At 51.7% G+C, this 23,463-nt stretch overlaps 7 protein-coding genes across 7 annotated transcripts; 5 read left to right on the top strand and 2 right to left on the bottom strand.

The window, feature by feature from the left end:
* Positions 1–1,220: 1,220 nt before the first annotated feature.
* A1O3_04995 (uncharacterized protein) lies at positions 1,221–3,530 on the bottom strand (the record flags this gene model as incomplete). The annotated part of the gene is made up of 1 exon (XM_007735123.1): positions 1,221–3,530. The coding sequence occupies one exon, from the start codon at positions 3,528–3,530 to the stop codon at positions 1,221–1,223; it is 2,310 nt and encodes a 769-aa protein (XP_007733313.1).
* Positions 3,531–4,440: 910 nt separating this feature from the next.
* Positions 4,441–7,542, top strand: A1O3_04994 (ubiquitin-activating enzyme E1; the record flags this gene model as incomplete). The annotated part of the gene is made up of 1 exon (XM_007735122.1): positions 4,441–7,542. The coding sequence occupies one exon, from the start codon at positions 4,441–4,443 to the stop codon at positions 7,540–7,542; it is 3,102 nt and encodes a 1,033-aa protein (XP_007733312.1).
* A 629-nt stretch (positions 7,543–8,171) lies between these two features.
* A1O3_04993 (glutathione S-transferase) lies at positions 8,172–9,366 on the top strand (the record flags this gene model as incomplete). Its single annotated transcript, XM_007735121.1, has 3 exons — positions 8,172–8,424; positions 8,487–8,573; positions 8,621–9,366. 3 exons carry the CDS (start codon positions 8,172–8,174, stop codon positions 9,364–9,366), a joined length of 1,086 nt encoding a protein of 361 aa, XP_007733311.1.
* A 647-nt stretch (positions 9,367–10,013) lies between these two features.
* On the top strand, positions 10,014–11,177 carry A1O3_04992 (Atypical/RIO/RIO2 protein kinase; the record flags this gene model as incomplete). Its single annotated transcript, XM_007735120.1, has 1 exon — positions 10,014–11,177. One exon carries the CDS (start codon positions 10,014–10,016, stop codon positions 11,175–11,177), a length of 1,164 nt encoding a protein of 387 aa, XP_007733310.1.
* A 2,018-nt stretch (positions 11,178–13,195) lies between these two features.
* A1O3_04991 (uncharacterized protein) lies at positions 13,196–18,649 on the top strand (the record flags this gene model as incomplete). Its single annotated transcript, XM_007735119.1, has 3 exons — positions 13,196–13,433; positions 13,492–13,815; positions 13,863–18,649. The coding sequence occupies 3 exons, from the start codon at positions 13,196–13,198 to the stop codon at positions 18,647–18,649; spliced, it is 5,349 nt and encodes a 1,782-aa protein (XP_007733309.1).
* A 1,360-nt stretch (positions 18,650–20,009) lies between these two features.
* Positions 20,010–21,288, bottom strand: A1O3_04990 (S-adenosylmethionine synthase; the record flags this gene model as incomplete). Its single annotated transcript, XM_007735118.1, has 3 exons — positions 20,010–21,010; positions 21,061–21,146; positions 21,200–21,288. 3 exons carry the CDS (start codon positions 21,286–21,288, stop codon positions 20,010–20,012), a joined length of 1,176 nt encoding a protein of 391 aa, XP_007733308.1.
* Positions 21,289–22,450: 1,162 nt separating this feature from the next.
* On the top strand, positions 22,451–23,344 carry A1O3_04989 (GPN-loop GTPase 3 like; the record flags this gene model as incomplete). The annotated part of the gene is made up of 1 exon (XM_007735117.1): positions 22,451–23,344. One exon carries the CDS (start codon positions 22,451–22,453, stop codon positions 23,342–23,344), a length of 894 nt encoding a protein of 297 aa, XP_007733307.1.
* Between the last annotated feature and the right edge of the window lie 119 nt (positions 23,345–23,463).

The raw sequence follows: 23,463 nt of genomic DNA, 5'->3' as shown, positions 1-23,463 counted from the left end.
ATCTACTTGGTATGTCGCTCCATATCCCATATTCCACGCATTGCATTGCAATATCCGACACTTCCTGTGATGAAAGCAAACCTACACTTTGTTCCGGCGATCTTTCATGAGCCTCTGAACTAACATGCACTACCATCTGACACTACCATGAAAAATTTCACACGTCCATCCTTGTACCAGTCAAAAGAGCCCGTCTGACTGACCTCAAAATAGATGTACAATCAAGAGTGATGACGGTGCCCCGGAAGGCTACTGACGAGGTAAGACTCCAGCATCTTCTGCCCCGGTCCAAGGACACATGTATCCTCTACACCAGACTTCCAGTGATGATCAAAGGTTATCAAACAAACAGTTCTGCTTCTGATTTTTATTGAAGAAACCGTTACCAGCTTACCAAATTTCTGATTTTTTCCTCTTTTGGACCATCCCTTCGACCTTGATTCGGCGCTCTTGGGAGACTTTATATGGGCTAACCATGCAATCCATAGTATTTCTCTTCTCTCACCTCCTTTCAGCTTCAGAGTTGACGCGGCACCGTAGCAGCAGCGCGCATGCCGCATATCCCTCCGTGAGTCCTCACCCCTGGTCTCCCAGCAAATACCCTTGTCTTCTCCTTCAATGATGACACCTAGTCTATCCATTCTCTGAGTTCGCCATTTGTAGGCGACGCCTATCCAACGATCCCGACCCTGTTTTTTCCCTAGTATTGATCCCCCTACATCCATCCACTCTCCCTCATACCGGACTTGCTTCTCTCACCCTCTCGCTACGGTGAGCAGGCAGGGATGCAGGGATGATTGGTTGTGGAGTTGCCTGGCCGGAGCCTGGGGGATTCGAGAACGGAATGATTAATCAGGAGAGGTGTTTGTTCTTGCTGCCTGCGCTGATCGTGCTTGTCATGGACTCCGTTATGGGGTCGTGATGCGGTGCATCAGTCTGGTGGGGATGGGACTGAGGTATCCGGCTTATCTGAGGCTTTTCTCTTCTGCTTTTCTACCCTTGCTTGCCGTCAAAGAGAGTACTGTTCGCTGCTGGCTGGGCAAAGTAGACTAACAACTCACACAGGGTTTGTCGAACTATTCCGTCCTTTCTAATGTCTCTAGTTCTTGGAAGATTGGGTACATACGTTCTCCGTTCCTTCTGTAACCACCGAGGATCCTTCATTTTGGAGATGGCTCAATTCATCGCCTTGAGATCATCACTACCTAAATCGTCTTATTCTATTCGTCGTCATAAACATCCCCAATACCAGTCCCAACCCCTTCTCTCTCTTCCTCATGCCTGCCAGCCAAACTGTCGAGTTTCATCACCAATCTGTCCACCGTTCTAGCCTGCCAAGGGACAAATCTTGTTCCGTGCAAATCGAGTTCGCTCGCAGCGTCAACTAGACTGTTCATGCCCAAGCCACTACGTTTCTCCTTCTCCACCTCGCGGATCATATGCACTAGCTCGAGAAGTGTGGCCTCAATGCTATCCCTCGTGCGGTCCATCTCGTCAAGCACTTCCAGCTCATCCTGCGCGTGGTTGGCAAAAGCGTCGAGCACCCCGTCGTCTTCTTGCAGGTCCAAGCCTTCCCAGACTACCTGCAGGCGCGAGAAGAGTGCGATCAGGTGATCAATTTGATTGAGAAGGCTCTCCAGCGTGCCTAAAAGATCAGCATTCGTGAAGAAGAGTGCATCTTCCAGAGCGTGCAAGTATAATCGGTGTGCTTCGGCCAGTGATGGAGGGTCCCTGGATCCGTGACGGGGTGTAGATTCTGCAATGTTGTGGGATTCATTCGATGGATCTGTCATTCTTGTTAGACCCGCAGACGATGCCGTGCCGGGCCTTGATGACTTTGCGGATGAGGTAGCCATTGAAACTTCCCCAGTAATCCACTTTTCGAAATGTGTCCAACTGCTCTGGATGACCTCGCCTTGGAGATAAGTTTGAAGCTCATTAATCATGTATAACGCTTTGCTGGCGCAGGTCCAATGCCGTCGTGTTCTCCTTGTTCTCACAGAATCTCGCTCTCTCCTTTTCGCCAGGCTCGCCTGTCCTGCCCCTGAAGCGCTTCTGGGTGGACCCAGGGGTGTGGGATAACAGCGGCGATGGTATGAAAGCTTCCATAACTCGGACAAATGGAGACCGGCTCGCCGGATAGAAAGCAGGTATGCATTCAGAAGCGAATATGTCTGAGTATCTTGAGCAGATAAGAATATGTGTAGGGGAGATGATGGTGGAATCGTAATACAAAGGCTCGTCGGGGTCGGCAGTAGGGTTGATATCAGGCGCGAGCCATGTGAAATCTCAGCTGGCTTGAGAGACAATAACTTTTTGGCCAGACTCCAAAGATCGTCGTCAAGATCGTCGTCAGCTTGATATGCGGCAAGATCTGCCATGGATTTGCTCAAGATCCCATTTAGTTCAACCTCCTGAATAGCCAAGTCATCTAGTCTACCAATCTTTCTCACTGGACGAGCCACAGTTCGTCTCTGTCGGTGACTCCTGATGCGCTCGTCTGCGTGAGCCACCAGCGAGACAGCAAATTCGCCATGGTCGAGAAGCATATAGCGCAAGATGACCTGGAGGACCTGCATAACCAAGGGCTGAGGGAGAATCTGCGATAGCGCATTCCCAGAGATAGACTGGTTGATAGAAGCTAATGCATTCTCGAAGAGCGCCGGACTCAATGGATAGTGTAGCGAGTGAAGCAGGCTCATATGTAACGGCATCAAGCGCATTGATGGATCGCCTGAACCTGTGAGATTGCCAGGTGCAGACAGATTCTGAGACCTTAGTTGAGTAAGTGCACTTCCACTAGCAAGTAGGGCACGCGCAGCCCCTGGGTTGACAAATTTAGGGACCAGCGACTGATCGATCGAGAAGGCATCCATTACCGAAGTGGGAGAAGTATTCGACGTTATGCAGAAATCCTCCGCACCAGACCTAGGCAGTTTTCCATACAAAATCCAGAGCGAAGCTGTTCGCATCCAAGTTCTTTGCCCAACGGCCGAGAGGGCAATAGCCATGTCTTGGATGTCCGAATAGCCCGTATGTGTTTCCCTCTCCAGGAAGTCCAGAAGACTGGTCCCAGCGGATTGCTTGTGACTGTTACCATCCTCGGAACTCGGATCAAATTGCTGAGCAACAGACCACAACCACTCCAACCGTCTAGTCCACGGCGCGAATTCGGAGACAATCGTACTTAGTGGCACAATATCGTAGGCGCCAACATATCCCGCATCTCTTTTAAGTATCGACGACTCGACCTCTACGATCTTGTCCATGAATCTGCCTAGGTGTGCATCCACTATCGAAGAGCTCACAGCGCGACAAATCATGGACGGATGTGTGGTTGCGGACCGAGTAGCTGCATCTCTGATTTTGACGTGCAAGTCTTGTAAATGAGCCAAGGTTTTCAGCATAGCCCGTTCTGGTGGTGAGACATATTGGTTGAACTTCTTTTCCTCTGCATCTTCGGATGGGCTTGTTCCGTTCCAGATAGGCGACTGGAGCCCGGATAATGAGAGGAGTATTTCATGCAGCATTTCGTGGGCTGGAGCGACGGGCGCATACGGAGGCGTGGCTGAGGATCGTGGGAGAAGTCAAAAGAAGACGTAGACTTGTGTGGAGATTGACACCAAAGGATTAGCCGGCCAAAGAGTTCGAAGCGACACATTGAAGGGACTACATGTCCATGTTGGAATTGGAGCTGAGTCGCGGTCAACGCGTGTCGGGGAGGTAGAACGCGTTGAGTGGTCCTTTACAGCGAGTGACCTACCTTCCAGGTTGTTGAAGGTGGATGGACCGCCTACAAGATGTTGCAACGGGGCATAGTCAATCACAAAGGAGAGTGTCGCCCGTGAGTGCTCTTCAACTTGAAATCGTCGAGAACAGAGTATCCGTACATTGTTGGATGCTCGGTGACGGTGACAGTGACTGCCCCCCAAAGCCGGCGGTGGCGCAGGGAGGCAAACAGAAGGTGCCCGCCAACCCGCCAACGTTTGGAGCAAGTCTGCCGAAGCAGTTGCCTGCGCATTATTTGTCATTGCATCACTCAACCCAAGCCTGGCCATAGGCGTTGGTTATTAAACCATCACTCTCTACCTAGAGTTTACACATACAAGTTTCACTTCGCGAACCTCCTGACTAATAACGAGCCGCTGCCTTACCAAACAATTGCCTGCGTCTCTAATCAGTTTTTAATCAGGCTACTGCGCTGTCCTCCCGTCACTCCTTCCAACTCCTCACGCCCTCAACACTCAGATTCGACTCTGTCTCCCCTCTTCTCTGAAGCAGCCGTTTGCTCTTCGGATCGTTTCCCGCCGCACTCTGGGTCTTGCTTGAGGCAAGGCCACTGTCACAATTTCACCACACGCCGACGTCCCAGAAACCATCAAGGCCGGTAGCAAGAGAAAGGCTTCTGCTGAGGACCTCTCCCGGCCAGAAAAGAAAATCATGACGGATTCTGTGATGGAAGTCGACAATCCTGGGGCGGCTATCCAGGAGCTCCAGAATGGCGATATTGACGAGTCCCTCTACAGCAGACAGCTATACGTCCTTGGTCATGAGGCAATGAAGCGTATGGGTTCTTCGAACGTCCTCGTCGTCGGCCTGAAGGGATTGGGGGTGGAAATCGCAAAGAACATTGCTCTCGCCGGTGTGAAGTCGCTGACTCTGTTCGATCCTCAACCCGTAGCCATCGCCGACCTTTCTTCCCAATTCTTTCTGCGTGCGGAAGATGTCGGAAAACCACGAGCAGAAGTCACTGCACCGCGAGTCGCCGAATTAAATTCCTACGTTCCCGTCGCTGTTCATAAATCGCAAACATTGACCGGAGACCTAAGTCAACTCAAACAATTCCAAGCAGTGGTCCTAACAAACACGCCGCTGAAAGACCAACTAGCCATCGCCGACTTTTGCCACCAAAACGGCATCTACCTGACGGTCGCTGACACTTTCGGGCTCTTCGGTTACCTATTCAATGATTTTGGAGACAACTTCACCGTCGGCGATGTTACAGGAGAGAACCCGATCAGTGGCATCATCGCCGATATTGACGAGACTGGCCTGGTGTCTGCTCTGGATGAGACGCGCCATGGGTTGGAAGACGGCGATTATGTCGAGTTTGCCGAAGTCAGAGGACTGGAAGGACTCAATGGCGCTGCACCTCGGAAGATCACTGTCAAGGGCCCATACTCCTTTTCCATTGGAGATGTCTCCGGGTTGGGCAAATACGAAGGCGGAGGTCTTTTCTCGCAAGTCAAGATGCCCAAGGTTCTTCAATTCCAACCGCTATCTGAACAGATCAAGAAACCAGAATTTCTGATCTCTGATTTCGCCAAGTTTGACCGACCTGCCCAACTTCATCTTGGAATCCAGGCTCTTCACGCCTTTGCTGAGAGTCATAAAGGCGTCCTACCTCGACCTCACAATGATGAAGATGCGAAGGAAGTGCTAGAACTCACCAAGAAATCTGCCAAAGAAAGTGGAGAAGAGGTCGAAATCAGCGACAAGTTGATCACTGAGCTTAGCTATCAAGCGCAGGGTGACGTCAGTCCAATGGCAGCATTTTTTGGTGGCCTCGCAGCACAAGAGGTGTTGAAGGCGGTATCAGGAAAGTTTACCCCAGTTGTCCAGTGGCTCTACTTTGATTCTCTCGAGTCGCTTCCTACCTCTGTTTCCCGAAATGAGGAACTTTGCAAACCTGTCGGGTCCAGATACGATGGCCAAATCGCTGTGTTTGGAAAGGAGTTTCAGGAGAAGATCTCCAACGTCAAGAATTTTTTGGTTGGTGCTGGTGCCATTGGTTGCGAGATGCTCAAGAATTATGCCATGATCGGACTCGGTACAGGATCTAAGGGTCATATCACAGTTACCGACAATGACTCAATAGAGAGGAGCAACCTCAATCGTCAGTTCCTGTTCCGAGCCAAAGATGTCGGAAAACAAAAGAGTGAGGTTGCTGCTGCCGCCGTTCAGGCCATGAACCCTGATCTCAAGGATAAGATCAAGTCTTTGACAGATCGAATTGGCCCTGACAGCGAAGACATCTTCAACGAAGAATTCTGGAATGAACTCGATATCGTCACAAACGCATTGGACAACGTCGAAGCCCGCACATACGTCGACCGTCGATGTGTCTTCTTCATGAAGCCGCTCCTTGAGAGCGGGACCCTAGGCACGAAGGGCAACACTCAAGTTATACTTCCACGGCTGACTGAGTCGTACTCCAGCTCCCAGGATCCTCCAGAACAGTCCTTCCCGATGTGTACCCTTCGAAGCTTCCCCAACAAGATCGAGCACACTATTGCTTGGGCGCGTGATTTGTTCCAGTCCTATTTCGTGGGTCCTCCAGAAACGGTCAATCTGTACCTCACCCAACCGGACTACATCAACACTACTCTACGTCAACAAGGCAATGAGAAGATGATCTTAGAAACCCTCAAGGAGTTCTTGGTGACCGACAAACCAGCAGATTTCAACGACTGCATTGCTTGGGCCCGTGTGCAGTTCGAGAAACAGTATCACAATGCGATTGAGCAGTTGCTGTACAACTTCCCAAAAGACTCCAAAACGTCGAGCGGTGCTGACTTCTGGTCGGGCCCAAAGCGGGCGCCGACGCCTCTGAACTTTGATCCTAACGACCCCACTCACATAGGATTCATTGTTGCAGCTGCCCATCTTCATGCGTATAATTATGGTGTACAGGTTCCTAAGATTGGTCACGAAGACTATGTCAAGGTGCTTGATAGCATGATCATCCCTGAGTTCAGACCAGACGCAAATGTCAGAATCCAGGCCAACGAGAATGAGCCCGACCCAAATGGGCCAGCAAAATCATTTGCGGATGATGCTGAAGAGCTGAACAAGATCATCTCCGAACTGCCATCGCCGAAGTCTTTGCCTACTTTCCGCCTGAACGTGGTGGAATTCGAAAAGGATGATGACACTAATCATCATATCGATTTTATCACGTCAGCAAGCAATCTTCGCGCCCTGAACTACAACATCCCTGTTGCTGATCGCCACAAGACGAAGTTTATTGCTGGAAAGATTATTCCTGCCATCGCCACGACCACTGCTCTGGTTACTGGCTTGGTTGTTCTTGAATTGTACAAGGTCATCGATGGGAAGACCGATCTTGAACAATACAAGAATGGCTTCGTCAATCTTGCTTTGCCGTTCTTTGGATTCAGTGAACCGATTGCAAGTCCCAAGGGCACATACAAGGGCAAAGATGGAGATGTTACCATTGACAAACTTTGGGATCGCTTCGAGATTGACGATGTCACCTTGACAGAGTTCTTGAAACACTTCGAAGACCTTGGTTTGAGCGTGACAATGGTCAGCTCTGGAGTGAGCTTGCTGTACGCCAGCTTCTACCCACCGAACAAGACCAAAGACCGGATGCCGTTGAAGATGAGCAAGCTCCTTGAGACCATCAGTCGCAAGCCCATCCCGGAGCATCAGAACAACATCATCTTCGAGATCACCGCCGAGGATTCCACTGAAGAGGATGTCGAGATTCCTTATGTGATGGTAAAATACAAGAAGTAGGTGCGTGGCTAGAGGGTGCAAATCAAAAGGCCATCGTGTCCGGAAGGGTCCATACGGCGTTTGGGTAGCAACCACGGAGTGAGAGACAATGCACTTGGGTTGTATCAGAATAGATGGACATTAGGCCTCTTTCTCTCCTGTGTAGCAAGATTGAGACATGATAGGTGTAGCCAGCGATTAGATAGGGGTGACAAGGCAAATATGCATCAGGTTCAATGACAAGCCGGAACTTTGGACTAACTACACTGGTGACATGTTCATGGTGACCACGGTAGCACCAGCAGCGTAGCCACCTACGTTGGTCATCGTGACTGATGACTGTGAGTCCGGATCTTTGTCATGCTTACTACTGTATCCACCATATCAGTGAGTGGCGCAAGCGTGGAATTCCCCCGCACCTGGACCTTCGCGCATCAATCTGCATTCGCAGCAATGAGAAATACATAAAAGTGCAGTCACATCCTCTAGCTTCCAGGGAGGTCTAGGTCTTTGTCTCTTACACGGCCCAGCTCTGCCTCATGCCCAGGATCCTTGCTTGGACGTCGTTACAAGCAGCCCATCTGACAAACAGAAGTCCCGCTCCAGTCTCAGTCTCGACACTGTCCAGCCAAATAGCTCGCTTCTCTACCATGTCGGTACGCATCAACCCTCTACTCTCAGGCCTGGTTGCCGTCCTTTTTGTTACCGGCGCGTTTATCCTGAACAATGTCTTGCAGGGCACGAAGTCAGCCATCACCGACTGGGTCCTGCCGGGAGACAAGTCCGGCGAGTTCAAGAGACAGCAGTCCCGGTTCCGCGACTTCATATCGAAAGAAGCCAATGCAGAATTTCCCGCGGAAAAGGATCGATATCATTTGTTTGTTTCATATGCGTGCCCTTGGGGTAGGATTATATCCCAGACATTAATGCACAAGACGCATGCTGAAGTCGTGTCTTTCGAACAGCACACCGAGTGTTAATCGTACGGAAGTTGAAGGGACTGGAAGACATCATTCCCTTCACCAGCGTACACTGGCATATGGAGTCGAAAGGTATGTTCTATGGGAGCTCATCTGGCCCATTCTGACTTGCAATCTAGGCTGGCGCTTCGCTACTTCCGACGAACAGGTTCCTGGCGAGAACGTCACTCCAAATCCCCTCAATCCCAACTTCACACACCTTCGAGACATCTACTTCTCTGTAAATAAAGACTACGAAGGACGCTTTACAGTTCCGACTCTGTGGGACAAAAAGAAGCAGACCATCGTTAACAATGAGTCTTCCGAGATCCTACGCATGTTCTACACCGAGTTCGACGATCTCCTGCCGGACAAGTACAAGAACGTCGTTCTGTTCCCGGAAGAGCTGCAAGATAAGATCGAGGAGACGAACGAGTGGACGTACAACGACATCAACAACGGCGTGTACAAGTCTGGGTTTGCGACAACGCAGGAAGCTTACGAGCGAAGTGTGGTGCAATTGTTCAAGTCTCTCGATCGCGCGGAAGCAGACCTCGCAAATTCATCAGGGCCGTACTACTTTGGCGACAAGATCACGGAAGCCGATATCAGGCTGTACACCACCATCGTGCGCTTTGACCCCGTCTACGTCCAGCACTTCAAGTGCAACATCAGAGATATCCGCTCCGGGTATCCGAACTTGCACAAGTGGCTGAGGAACCTGTACTGGAATGTTCCCGCCTTTGGTGAAACAACGCAGTTCGAACATATTAAGAAACACTACACCAAGAGTCATAAGCAGATCAACCAGTTCGCGATCACGCCGGTTGGGCCGGTGCCAGATATCTTGAAGCCGGACGAGGAGGTTGCCGCTGCCCAGCATTAGAAGTGAGTAGGAAAAAAGGAGAACGATCAGTTTAAACTTTGGAAAGGTAGCCTATTTGTATTTACTATGTGGACAGGTAGGACATGATCGCTTCGTGTGTTGCATTTGCCCATTGGAAAGGCCGATCGTAGGCACGAGACGGATGTATGGTGCCTATTGGCGATGCTTTCTAGGCTTGCCGTGGGGAAGTTTAGATCTTCTGTGACACCATGATCCAGCCCTGCATTTGATGCAAGGTCAATGGGTGGCAATCCCTAAAGTCTGCGGACCTGACGGGTTGACCAATTTCTCTACATTCGATGACCATCTATCATGGATTGTCTCTGAGGAGCTTCAAGCGTCTCTGGCGGCCCATGCCACTGTCCTCTCCGGGCCGGAAATGATGCGTTGTCGAACTCTTCGCGAACGTGAAGGTCCGCCAACGCGCTTTGATGCATCGGAAGATGAAGATGAAGATGGATGCGGTGGTGCGAGGCTGGAAATGCGGGGATCCATGTGACGCTGCAGGGGAGGACGGCGGCTAGTGTAATCAGATTAGATTATCTCACCTGCGGTTCCGATAATTTCTAGTTTCCTCCTCCACCATCTTCAACGCCAGCGTCTTCTTCGATGATGTCGACTGGCGAGAGTCCCTGTTTACGTTGAACATGAAGCTTGATACAAAGGCCCTCCGATACCTGAACCCCACCGACTGGCGCACACTGACTGCTGTCGAGACTGGCAGTCGCAATCATGAAGTCGTCCCGACACCACTGATCGCGAACCTCTCGAAGTCCAGTGTCGGAGATGTTCAGCGCAGTATCTCTCTGCTTGCAAAGGCCAATCTCATAGCCAAAGTCAAGAACGCCAAATATGACGGGTACAGACTCACTTACGGCGGGCTGGACTACTTGGCCTTGCATTCCCTGCAGAAAAGCAACATTGTCTACAGCGTTGGGAACCAGGTTGGAGTCGGGAAAGAAAGTGACATTTTCGTCGTAAGTGACGAGAAGGGTGAGCAGCGAGTGCTTAAAATCCATCGGCTCGGCAGAGTCAGTTTCAAAAAGGGGGTGAGGAACAAGCGAGACTATGCCCGGACCAAAGCGCAGAAAGAGAGAGGTGCTGGGAGTTGGATGTACATGTCGAGGCTGGCAGCCGTCAAAGAGTATGCTTACTTGCAAGCACTCTATGACGCCGGCCTCAGCGTACCAACTCCTCATGGTCAGAACCGCCATCACCTGGTCATGTCGCTCATTGACGGGTTCCCCCTCCGACAGATTGATAAGGTCCCTGACCCAGCAGGGCTGTACGCGGAGTTGATGGAGATCCTGCTACGACTGTGCTCGTTTGGCTTAATCCATGGAGATTTCAACGAATTCAACATCTTGATCAGAGAGCAGGAAGAAGCCGACAATATCAAGTTGATACCAGTATTGATTGACTTCCCTCAGATGGTCAGTGTGGATCATGCCGATGCGGAATTCTATTTCAACAGAGACGTTGAATGCGTCAAGCGGTTTTTCACTAGACGATTCGGGTTCACTAGCAACGAAGAAGGTCCTTTCTTCAAAGATGCTAGACAGGCGGTCGGCAAGGACGGAGCCAGAAGGCTCGATGTGGAAGTCGAGGCCTCGGGATTCTCCAGGAAGATGGCCAAAGAGCTCGAGACATACATGAGAGAGCATGGTGTGGACGGCGACGCCAAGGATGCCGAAGCTGTTGATCACGATACCACAGATTCAGAGGACCATCCCGACGAAGAAAACGACGAAGAAAACGACGAAGATGAGACAGAAAGTGACTCCGCAGTTCCCAACCCCCACACTGGCTAGGATGGAATCTGTCCGACGGACCAGGTCTAAGGGGCCAGAAACCCCACAGTCTGTCACTGACTATCAACAACACCTGCTGGTCTGTGTTACACTGCCTTGGCCCTGGCCGTGACGAGGAGGCTCGACTTGTGCGACAGAAGTTCCGGCAACGATGGCATTGGAAGTAATCATGGTCGACGATGGTTATCCCTTTTGAGAGCTCTGAGGCAGGCGCAACATTGCGCAGCCAAAAAGAGGAAAGTGTGTCTACTGGATGCACGGAATAGGAGTACCTGCATATGTTCTTGGAGCACGCTCTTACAGATCTTCTCAGGTTAGAGAGATAGAGGGGGAGAGAGAGGGGGGAGATCCGGGGATCGAAACCAAGCTGCCATCGCGGTGGAGGCAAGAAGGCACCTACCGCTCAAGGTGATGAAGCTGCAGTGTCTTGAACCTTGGAGATCACGCCACGTTTGTGAACAAACCAAACCATCCCTATCCAAGGGCGACACACAGAGTGCTTGATGCCACTATCAGCTTCGTGTTCACAGGAGCGATGGTCACCTGGGGCATGCAAAAAAAACACGAACCATGTGCTCCATAGCCGGGAGAGAGACCAAAGAGACCCAAACAACGGATCAATGCACTAAGACCACCTATATAGCGTCAAGACCCCGGGAGGAAAGTCTTGAGCGACCCGAAAGTCGACCACACCATAGCACATGGTTCGGAAGAGGAATGGCCTTTTGCGACTGCTGAGAAAGGAAGTGGGTGTTCTCAGACCATGGGCACCTAACGGGGATGATGGAGCCGCTTCTGAAATCCCCTGCAGCGAAATACCTACCGTTTGAACCCCCTAACTTGTGCAAGATTGATAGAAAGTCCCGGGGGGCATTTTGAAACGCAGACCCTGGTCGATGGCTGCATGATTACTGGGCCATTGAAGGACGAGGAGGACATAAAGGGTATAGACGCAACAGGGATGTGCCTTTAGGTACATACTTACCTTAAGTTGCTAGCCTTGGTCGTAGTACCCGTCCTCCGTACTACCGTGGGTGTATCCGTACCGTACGGAGTACGGATACTCTGGAGTGGTGTAGGGATAGGGGACAGTGGTGCATCTGCTCTGAAACCAGCCCTAGGATCATTAGGTAGGTAGGTACCTAGTAATTGCTAGGCTTAGGGGCATCTACTACCTAGTAGGTGCTAGGTGATTAATTAATTAGCTGTCTATCATGGATCTGCAGTCTGCTGTCTGCTGTCTGCTGCCCACTAAAGAGTGACCAACTGGCCGAAGTCGCCCGCTAGGCTCCAGAGAGGGTGCTAAGGATGCTTAGGATGCTGCCAATGGGGGCTAATTAGGCTTGGTAACCCTGGTCAACTGGCCCTGGTGGCCCCCCTTAGGTGGTTTAGGCCCTATCGCCCGCCATGTAAAGTGGCTGCTAACCGCAAATGGCATCGCGGACGCGACACCTGCGCTTCGACTCTGGCTTGACTCCTGACTAAAAACACAACATCCTCGCGGCTGGTATAACAATTGTCCAGCCTTCTCCCTATCTATCCCTCGATCTCGAGTGCGCCTGCTGGAATTGCGCTGTATCCGTACGGAGTATCTGGCCTCCGCCTTGCCCACCTTAATCACTCCTGGACACCAACACCGAACAGACAGACCGTGCCAACCTTGCGCAACCCTGGTCCCATCACCTCTGCCACGCTCGTCCCTCACCCGAATCGTAAGGGACCAACCCACGAGGCACCGCGCACATCCACTCCCTCCTCTCGAGTTTCCCGTGTCCACACCTGTCAACCTCCTCGAATCCCTGGACCTTGAACCTTGCCCAACGTCTTCTCCACGCGTCCAACACCTCACATATCTTCTGTGTCTCCGCCTGCGGTCAAAGCTTTCCCTTCTCGAAAAGACAGACGCGTGACTTGACTTCATGTTTGGGGATCCGCGACATCTTGCCTGGTGCGGTGCCCTCTGACAGCCGTTGGGCACGGACCGACGCCGTTGAGGTAAACATTCCCGCAATACAATAATGGAACATCAGAGGGGCCCCAACACAGTCTCCTCGCCGCCAGCATCACCCGAGGCCGCACGCCAGATGCGTGCGCAGAGCGTGTACTCGGCCCCTTCTCCCGATTCTCTCCCAAAACAACGTCCCCAGAGTATGTTTGGTCGACCTCCCGCGCGGAGCCAAAGTCGCATGAGCCAGAGTAGCAATCCCGTGGCAAGCAGGGCGTCAGACGAAGATGCAAAGATATCGGTCAAGGTTGGTAAGTCGGTTGTCGTGAAACTGACTGCCGGGTTTCGCAGACAGCTAATTCTTCACAGTCGTTCGGGTTCGGCCACCTCTGGGCCCCTCCGATCCCGGCTTTGATCTCATTCCACAGAGATTCCAGCGGTCAATGGTCCAAGTGAATACAAATACCAGTCTTGCCGTTGAGTCACCCCAGGGCCGAAAAATATTCATATTCGACCGCGTCTTTGGCCAGGACACGACACAGCCCGCAATATGGGAATACCTGCAGGATGGCGTCGACTCTTTCCTCCAAGGTTACAATGTCTCAATCCTGGCCTACGGCCAGTCCGGCTCTGGCAAGAGTTATACGATGGGCACATCTGGTCCAACCGAGCAATTTGACGTCGCTCTCAAAGGTGAGCTGGCTTTCAGATGGCGAAGGATTCCTACTCACCTCTACTAGGCGTTATCCCCAGAGCCGCGCAATATTTGTTCGACCATCTCAATAACAGCAGCGGGCCTCCTCACTCTCGACAGAATTCTGGTTTGAAGTCACCCACAAGATACTCGGTAACAAGTTTAAATCAAGTCATGCAGAACTCCAAATCTTTCGCGGACAAAGGGTGGGAGATGTCCGTCACCTATGTTGAGATCTACAACGAGCACCCGAGAGATTTACTGCTTCCAGAAGACGCCCCTTTTACCGAAAGAGCCAACGTTCAGATTCGAGAAGATCCTCGTGGCCGAATATTCGTCGAAGGTCTCAATTCCGTTCGGGTTTCTACCTTTGAAGAACTGATACGAGTTCTCAACCACGGTTCCGCCATTCGTCAAACGGATGCGACCGCCATCAATGCACGATCTTCTCGGTCACACGCCGTCTTCACGATCAACCTCCGCCAGACCAAAGCTCAAGGCTTCAGCCCAACCAAAGACAAGCGCTCTTCGGTCCCTATCGATCAACTGTCTGGAGGCGATTCTCCCATGACGGTGGAAAGCAAACTTCACTTCGTGGACCTGGCTGGTAGTGAGAGACTCAAGAATACTGGCGCCACCGGCGATCGTGCGAAGGAGGGCATTTCCATCAATGCAGGCTTGGCCAGTCTGGGGAAAGTCATTGCTCAATTGTCATCAAGGACGGCCGGTACATATGTGTCGTACAGGGATTCCAAATTGACCCGAATGCTGCAGGACTCGTTGGGTGGTAACGCGATCACATACATGATAGCTTGCGTAACGCCCGCCGAATTCCACCTCAGCGAGACTCTCAATACGGTACAATACGCTCAGCGCGCCCGGAATATTCAGAGCAAACCCAAAATCCAACAAATCGACGACAGCGGCGACAAACAAGCCATGATCGAACGATTACGTGCCGAAATCGCTTTTCTGAGACAGCAAATTCGCAGTGCCGAATCGAGCGAGCAACGACCCGGCGCTATATCGGAGAGAACAGATCGCCCCAATGGACGGGAAAACGAGCTGCACAATCAATTGTTGGATGTCCAAGAGAGCTACAATGCCCTCAGTCAGAGACACGCAAAACTCGTCTCTGAGTTGACGAGGTATGCCGAGATCCATGACCAAGTCAACCCGATCGCGGGCGAAACTGCCATCGATCGCTTGAAACGATCTCAAGCCAATCAAGAAATGATTGAACAAGTTGTCATGGAATATGAGAAGACAATCCAGAGCCTCGAGGCGAATCTTTCCAACACTCGGTCATCTCTAGCCACGACTGAGAGCAAGCTTCTGGAGAGAGAGACCAAGTGTGCGTATATTGAAACCATGAACCTGCAGCTAAATTCACGTGTTCAAAAATTGATGGATCGAGAATCAAACACGGACCAGTATCTTCATGATCTCGAGGCGAGACTAGATGATCAGCATTCTGGAGGAGAGAAGAACGATGCCATCATCTCGGAATTGCGCAAGGAGATCGCACGAATCAGAGAGAGCGAAACAAATGCAGAAGATTACATTTGTACCCTGGAAGAACGACTGGCCGAAGCTGACCAGGACATGGAAATCATGCAACGCGAAGTCGAGAGGCTTGAGCACCTGGTCGAGCGTCAGAGAAGTCTAGGGAAACTGGACAACCTTCTCTACGAACTCGACCACGTACAAAACAAAGATGCAAAACCCAAAGCACAGCAAGAACCAGTTCAAGCAACCAATAGTATCGAGAATGGACATGACAATCAATACACGGCCGCAGAGGAGACGGAGCTGCCCAGTGAAACGGAAGACGAGCTGGCTGAGGAACCCGGAGAGCTTTCAGAGCAGCCTTCTGCCGAGAGCGACGAAGCAGGCCTCGAAAAATTGGAGACTGCTACGTCCCAGCGGCAATCCCTCCACACAGGCAGGAGGCACGAAGCTCTCCCCAGTCCTGCTCAATCAAAATTCGTCACCGAGAAATTTGAAGCGGTCAGCCAGGAATTGTTCGACCTTCGACTTGAGCATGAATCAACCGTTAACGAACTGGATCTCATGTCTGCCAAATATCATGAGGCACTCCGCACCCTAGCCCAGATGCAAGATTCCATTGATGAGGAACGTCAGGCTGTGGCATCGGCCCGGTCGAGTAGAGCTCCAGAAGGCGCTTCCGGCCAGACTTTTTTAGACGAGAGCGAACTGCACGAAGAGGAGAATGGACAAGAGTTGCCCTCATCACGATCACTCTCCTCGGAATTGTCCTCGGCTGGGGAATCTACGCCGTCGACCGACACCGATATCACGCCGGTTTCTAAGAAGGACCCGTCAATGGAAGTTGCATCACAGGAGATTGAACGTTTACGAAATCTTCTTGCAGAACATGAACACAGCATACATGAAGTCACGGAACAGTATACTCAGTTGCAGGCTGACCACAAAGAGGCTCTGACCGCTGTGGAACGACTCAAGACACAGGTTCAACGATCCAGACCTGGGTCACCCGGCACTGCTGGCATGCTCCGACGCATGACGTCGCAGAGCGGCACTGGGGTTGATCGAGGACAACGCTCCGTGACTTCTTTGCGGGCACTTTTAGCCGAGGAATTTGAATCCAAGCCGGATCGTATGGAAACAGCAGAAGTTCACCTCAGCGCCGCTATCAACGAACTTCAAGCCAGACTGGACCGGATACAAGCCCTTGAAGCCGAAGTCAAGAGCTCCAAGAAGGAGATGGAACTCAAATCAACCATCATCTCTGGCTTGACAAGGGAGAGGACGAGTATAAAGGCAGGATCTCCGGTGGACCTTAACATGGTGTCCCAGCTGCGAGATCAAATCATCCAGAAAGAACAGGAACTCAAGTTGCTGCACGAAGAGTATGCCCATCGCGAGCAAGGTCTGCAAGAACAGATTCAGCGATTGACGTCCGAAAGGGCCAACGCACAGGACGCTTCCTCGCCCTCTCACATCGAAAAGGAGATTGACGTTTTGAGGACCGAACTGTCGGAGCTGAGAACGCAGCTGCAATCATCACAAGCAGCGGCGAAGGATGCAGAGAAGAATTATGGTCGGACAAAGACGGAGCTCGAGGCAGCTCTCGCTAGTCTAGCGACCTTGAAAGCTCAACAATCCACTGGCGAAGGAGACGTGGCGTCGGACGGCGCTGCTGCTGCCGAAGCCATGCAGACCGAGCGTGGCAATTATCAAGACCTGATTAGCAATCTGAAGCAAGATATGGAGGAGCAGCGTGCTGCGAACGCCGATCAATTGGCCAAGAGTTCAGAACTGCGCCAGCTGCACGAGTCCCTCAGCAAAGATTTCGATGCTCAATCAGAGTTGGTGAGATCTCAAGCGCAGGAAATAGCTGCCCTGAAGGAGGAAGTAGCGCAACTTGAACAGAAGGTCCAGGCAGCAGAATCGGCGGCAGAGGCTCACAAGCATGGCCTCAAGGCGCTTCGTGAAGCTCATGCAAACGAAGTTGAGGAGATGAAACTTTCTCACAGTGGTCACCTGGCCGGGTATGATGATCAGATTGCCGAGATGACGGCAAAGCACGAAAAACTGGTCGCTGCGTATAAGACAGATCTCGAGCAAGCCTTGTCCACCGTGGAGAAACTGGTGTCAGATGCACAAACCGCACTTGGCCACCGCACGACGGCCGATATGCTCGCGAGCCATATTCGGGACCTGATGGACGAGAAGCGCCACATTGCCGAAGCCAACGCACGCATCACTGCGGCCAATGCCGAACTTGAACGGCAACTGGAAGGCAGACAAAGTCTTCTTGAATTGGAGGAAGAGCTTGCAAATGCCAACAACAAGATTGCGAACTATCAAGAAACCATCCGCAGCCTTGCAAATGAAGTTGGCAATCACGAAGAGACCATCCGCGACCAAGACAACTTGCTCAAGAAAGCCCAGGCCCAGATCGAGGCGGTTGAGGCAGAAAAGGCCAAGAAGTTGGTCCTGATCGAAGAACTGGAGCAGCAACTACAAAATAGCTTCGATCAGCACAACAACCGGGTCTCAATGATTCAAGCTCAAGGGAACCAAGCCTTGGTCGAAGCTCAGCAGCGTATCAGTGTGCTGGAAAAGGACCTAGATCAGCGAAGATCAATCAATGAGGGAGGATCAGACCATGGGTCACGGAGCAACACAATGAAGTCTCAACATCGCCCACAGTCTCCGCCCGTGGAAGGAGGACCTCCGAGGTCGAATTCCATGACCTCGAATTTGCGGAAGTCGGCGTCTATTGCTTCGCTACCGTCGCCTCCCCCGGCCATCCCTCTACCTCCGTTGCCCAGCATACATGGCCTACAAGTTGCCGGCGCCAATGCCAATAACCCTTCCCCTCCGCAATCTCGCCATACCTCCAAGGAGGTGACTCTACCGATCACGCCCGTGTCCGGCACGGCTGTGTCCTCCAACAATTCCCAAAACATCCGGCGGCATTCTGCTCTTATCGAAGAACAAGAGAACCGGCTCCGGACGATCGAGAAACATCTCCACGCCGAGAAGCAGTTAACGGCCACTCTGGAAGAGGCGCTCGTCGATCTCGAGACACAGTCCAACAAGTTACGTGTCGACGCGGAGAACTGGAAAAAGAAGGCGTGGGCCATGGAGGAGGAACTCTCCGGGCTCAAGAAGGAGCGGCGCTCCGAAAGGCTCAGCGTGCAGGCCGTCGAAGAGGAAGTCAAGAAGCGCCGAGAGGCCGAGGCTGCGCGTGCGCAGTTGGAAGAGCGCATGAAGCTGTTGACTGTTGGTAAGGACGGGAAGTCGAAGAAACGCAAGGGAAGCTCGTTGAATTGTTTCTGAGCGTCATGTCGTTGGGTGGCTCTTCCCTTAGCACACACACACACTATTGAGCGAGCAAACGCAGACACATGTATGTATATGTTTGAACAAGACAAAGCGATAGAGGGGAACACTAAGGAGAGTGAGTCGATTGGAGCCAGAATCAAAGGCCAGACAGGAACAATGTTTGGGTTACATCTGTTTCTATCCTTTTTCTCTTTATTTTCCCTTTATTTTCCCTTTTCTGATTTTCCCTTTTCCATTTTCCCGCTTCACCCTTTCCACCCTGTTCATGGCTTGTGGTTCCCAGATGTCAGATTTCAGGTAAGGAATATTAATATATAATATATAGCAAGACCCGAACCCGAATCCACAGTGCGACTGGACCACCGTGCGACTGTGTTCATGAAGGGTTGGTTGATTGAGACGAGTGACGACAGTGCGCATTCGAATTCAAATCCAAGTTCAATTTTAACTTTAATTTCTGCCCGTTCGATAATTTCAATGTAGTACAGTACTCAGTACAGAGTATAGTAAATTATATTATTTGCTGCTTTGGTCGCTGGCCACGATTGACAATGGGATAGTCAGTCCTCAACTTCATACTGCCGAAAGTACAGAGTAGCCTCCCTAAATACCGGAGAATGATCACGATCACCTCACTCTGAAAGTGAGGGGGTAACCCAGATAGACACCTTTCTTCTAATCGTGCAAGTTATAACTGCTGTGTTGGGGCGTGGATTGCCCTATGCCTACTACATACCTATAAAGGCCTAGGGACACTGGCTTCTCCTATCTACTTTCCTTGGCCGCATCTCTCAGCAGCACGCTCCAAAGTCCTTGCTCTGAGCAGTATTTCCATCTCTCGTCGAGTGTAATAGCGAGTTGAACGCCAATCCGTTTCAATGACCGCCCATAACCAACACCGTAGAGAGAGCATGACATGGGAGGAACCTCGCACGCGCAGGATGGGTATCATAACATGTTGAATATCGTCACGACTGAACCCGCGCTCCGCTCCAATGATTTCTTTTTCCCGGACAAATGAAACGTCAAACATCAAACACGCCACGAAGGCTTTCACCTTCTTTATCATGGCCACAAAACAAAATCGTTGAGCGCTTTTCTTTCTTTCTTCGTGTCGGGTAAGCTCCACGGCCCCGGACCACATGGCAAAAGGTCAAGAACAAACAAGATGAGCAAGAGGTTAGAGAAGAAAAGTCCACCCCCGAGTCTGTTGAAACCGGGAAATGTCAGATCTGTCATCATCTCGAGCCGAACAATATATGCTCACTATCCCATTTCTCTTTCGACATTTGTCCAATCAAAAAAGCTCCGGTCATAATCATGCCGTATTATGGAGCGTCGATGAGAAGGAGATTTACAACTCCAGTTTCTTCGGCTGTTCCCAGGGGAAGCTCTGGTCAGTAAAGTGCCCGTTCTTTGCTGTTCGGCAGTAGATAGGGTTTATCAGGTTGAGTTCCTTGACAATGACACCCGGTCGAAGATCGAAGTTCTTGTTGATGATTTCGACGAGTTCATGGCTGCTCTTGTCGCTGGTTCCGTAGGTTTCGACGAACAAGGATAGTGGCTCAGCAATACCGATGGCGTAGGACATCTGGACCAGGCAGCGACGGGCGAGGCCAGCCGCGACGAGAGACTTTGCGATCCACCGAGCGAGGTATGCTGCAGATCGATCGACCTTACTGTAGTCCTTGCCGGAGAAGGCCCCACCACCGTGAGCACCCCAGCCACCATACGTGTCGACGATGATCTTACGGCCGGTGAGACCAGCATCACCCTGGGGTCCACCGATGATGAAGAGACCCGAAGGTTGAATATGGTAAATGGTCTTCTCATCCAGGTATTTCGCAGGAATGACTTTCTTGATGATCTTCTCCAGGATTTCCTTGCGTAGCTCCTCGGTCGTGATTTTCTCCGAGTGCTGGGCCGAGACGACCACAGTGTCCACTCTCACGGGCACAACGGCACCTCCGTCGTGAACGTATTCCACGGTCACTTGAGTCTTGGTGTCTGGTCTCAACCATGGCAGCTCTCCTGAAACACGAGCCTGCTTCAAGGCCGCGTTGAGTTTGTGGGCGAGCTGAATGGTCAGGGGGAAGAGTTCGGGGGTTTCATCGGTGGCATAGCCGAACATGATGCCCTGGTCACCGGCACCGAGCTTTTCCAATGCCTCCTCGTAGTGTAGACCCTGGGCGATGTCAGGGGACTGTTCTTCAATGGCGACGAGGACGTTGCAGGTCTTGTAGTCAAACCCCTTGTCGGAGTGATCGTAGCCAATGTCCTTGATCGTGTCTCGGATGATGCGCTGGTAGTCGAGGCGGGCCTTGGTAGTGATTTCACCGAACACCATGATCATTCCTACCACTGGGTTAGCTGGGGACTAGATTCGGCCACCGGTGGGCACATACCAGTCTTGGTGGCAGTTTCGCAAGCAACCTTGGACAGAGGGTCTTCCTTAAGGCAGGCATCGAGAATGGCATCCGAGACTTGGTCACTGAGAATTTGATCAGCGGAGATCTGGATTGATCGAACACGGCCAGAACTCACGCAATCTTGTCGGGGTGACCTTCACCGACAGACTCAGAGGTGAAGAGGAAAGTCTCTCCCTTGGGGACTCCATTGACAGCAGCAGGCATCTTGAAAGAGTCGGTGACGAGCGTTAGGCCTGGGACAGGTGGCAGCGTTCAGTCTAAGCTGGTAGATCGAAGGACCGAGGAGGGTCTGTACAGTATGATGGTGGGAGGTCAACAACGGGATGAATGGAAACTAGAATCCAGCCACAGCCGAGCGCAGTACACGAACGGTAGAGGAGTAAAGGACTGGGACAGGCGATGGGACGGTGGACAAAGGACAGAGCGGGAGAAAGAAGAAGCTGTAGAATGAAAAAAATTCGGGTCGGGGGGCGTTTGATGAGGAGAAGAGGAGCCTGCGATGTCGTTATCGGCATCGGCAGTAGGAAGCAGAACAGCAAAGCCAAAAAATGCCCGGGCATGGCGGCTTAGGCTTAAGGCCACGAGCACGCACCCAACACGCATCCATCCAGTGGACTTGCCCTGCTACACTACTGCCCGCCAGGCCCAGGAGGCAGCAAATAATGGCCGGCGTAGGTGGCTAAGGGGCCCCATGCCAGGCCGGCTCCTTTTAGCCATCCTGATTCCTCACCGTATCTACTCTGTACAAACCTCGCCCATCCTGTTCTTGACCTTCAGCGAAGCGGAGCCATCCATACAAAGGGCCGCTCTTGTTTTCCCCGTCTCCTAGTCGACAACGCCGTATCCTAAACCAACCCTTGACCATTTCTTGCAGCCCAACTCGCATCAATCTGACCCTGGCGCAAGGCCTTAGCCCTGAGCCTGCCAGCAGCCACAGTGCCCAGTGCCCACCCTCCTTACCCCTGCGAGATCGCGCAATCGAAAATCCCCCTCCCCCCATCGCTCCGGAAAAGTCTCCGCGGATGCAAAGCCTTAGCCTGCCATTTGAGCTAGTTTAGGCGGTGGCAGAATTTGTGGATGTTGAAAACACCGACGTGATAGGATTTTGTCTTGAAACGGATGGAAGAGAAGACCTACAATCACTATACGGTCACACCCATACAATCACGGAGCCTTACCTCACCTACCTACCTAAGATTGCACAACCTCGATCTCCCCGTATCACAACTGGTAGATTACTTTTTTGTCCTACGCGTGCCGCAGGGAGACTGATGCATTTGAATCTCCCATCCCCCCAACGTCCTGATTGATCTCATCCGGTATCACCTTCTATCTCGGACTACCGCCTCCTACACCGAGAATCATCATGTCCAAGTTCGGCTGCCTGGTAATGGGCCCCGCTGGCGCCGGGAAGACCACATTCTGCACCGCCATGATCCAACATCTCCAGCATAGCCGCCGGTCATGTTTCTACGTCAACCTCGACCCCGCGGCCAATGAGTTCGCCTATCAACCCGATCTGGATATCCGAGATCTCATCTCTCTAGAAGATGTAATGGAGGAGATGTTATTAGGGCCCAACGGCGGCTTAATATTCTGCTTCGAATTTCTTCTACAAAATCTCGACTTCATCGCCAATGCCATCGAGCCTCTCTCCGAAGAATACCTCATCCTATTCGATCTACCCGGTCAGATCGAACTATACACACACATTCCTCTGCTGCCTGAGCTGGTAAAATATCTGTCTAGAATGGGCCCGTTGAACATCAACCTGTGCGCTGCATACCTGCTCGAAGCCACCTTTGTGGTCGACAAGGCCAAATTCTTTGCCGGAACCCTCTCGGCGATGAGCGCAATGATCATGATGGAATTGCCACACATCAACATCCTGTCCAAAATGGATCTGGTGAAAGACCAAGTTCCCAAGAAAGAACTGAAGCGTTTTGTCGATCCCGATGCGAACCTGCTCGACGACGAAGATACCGGTCGAGGGGCAGCTGAGCACACAGTTGACGTCAGTGACCCCCGAGAAGTCGACCAGGTCATGAGTGGGGATTCATTCAAGCGGCTCAACCGTGCCGTGGCCAGGCTGATTGACGATTTCAGTATGGTATCCTTCCTGCAACTGGACGTGAACGATGAGGAAAGCGTTGGCGACATTCTGAGTTATATTGACGATGCCATCCAATTCCACGAAGCACAGGAACCGAAAGATCCCAGGGAGAGGGAAATGGAAGAGCCAGCCTGGGAAGAGGGCTGAAAAGGGGGTGTTTTCTTTGGTCTGCTCTCCGATGATCAGTGTGTTAGTCAGTATCTAGAGCGTCGGCGTCGGTGGTTGGTGGTGGTGGTCATGTCGCAATGATTCAATTGAATATCCCA

This window comes from Capronia epimyces (genome assembly GCF_000585565.1).
Source record: "Capronia epimyces CBS 606.96 chromosome Unknown aczIQ-supercont1.4, whole genome shotgun sequence".
NCBI classification, from domain to species: domain Eukaryota; kingdom Fungi; phylum Ascomycota; class Eurotiomycetes; order Chaetothyriales; family Herpotrichiellaceae; genus Capronia; species Capronia epimyces.
Note: the sequence above shows the minus strand (reverse complement) of the source record. Positions and strands in the feature narration are given on the sequence as shown.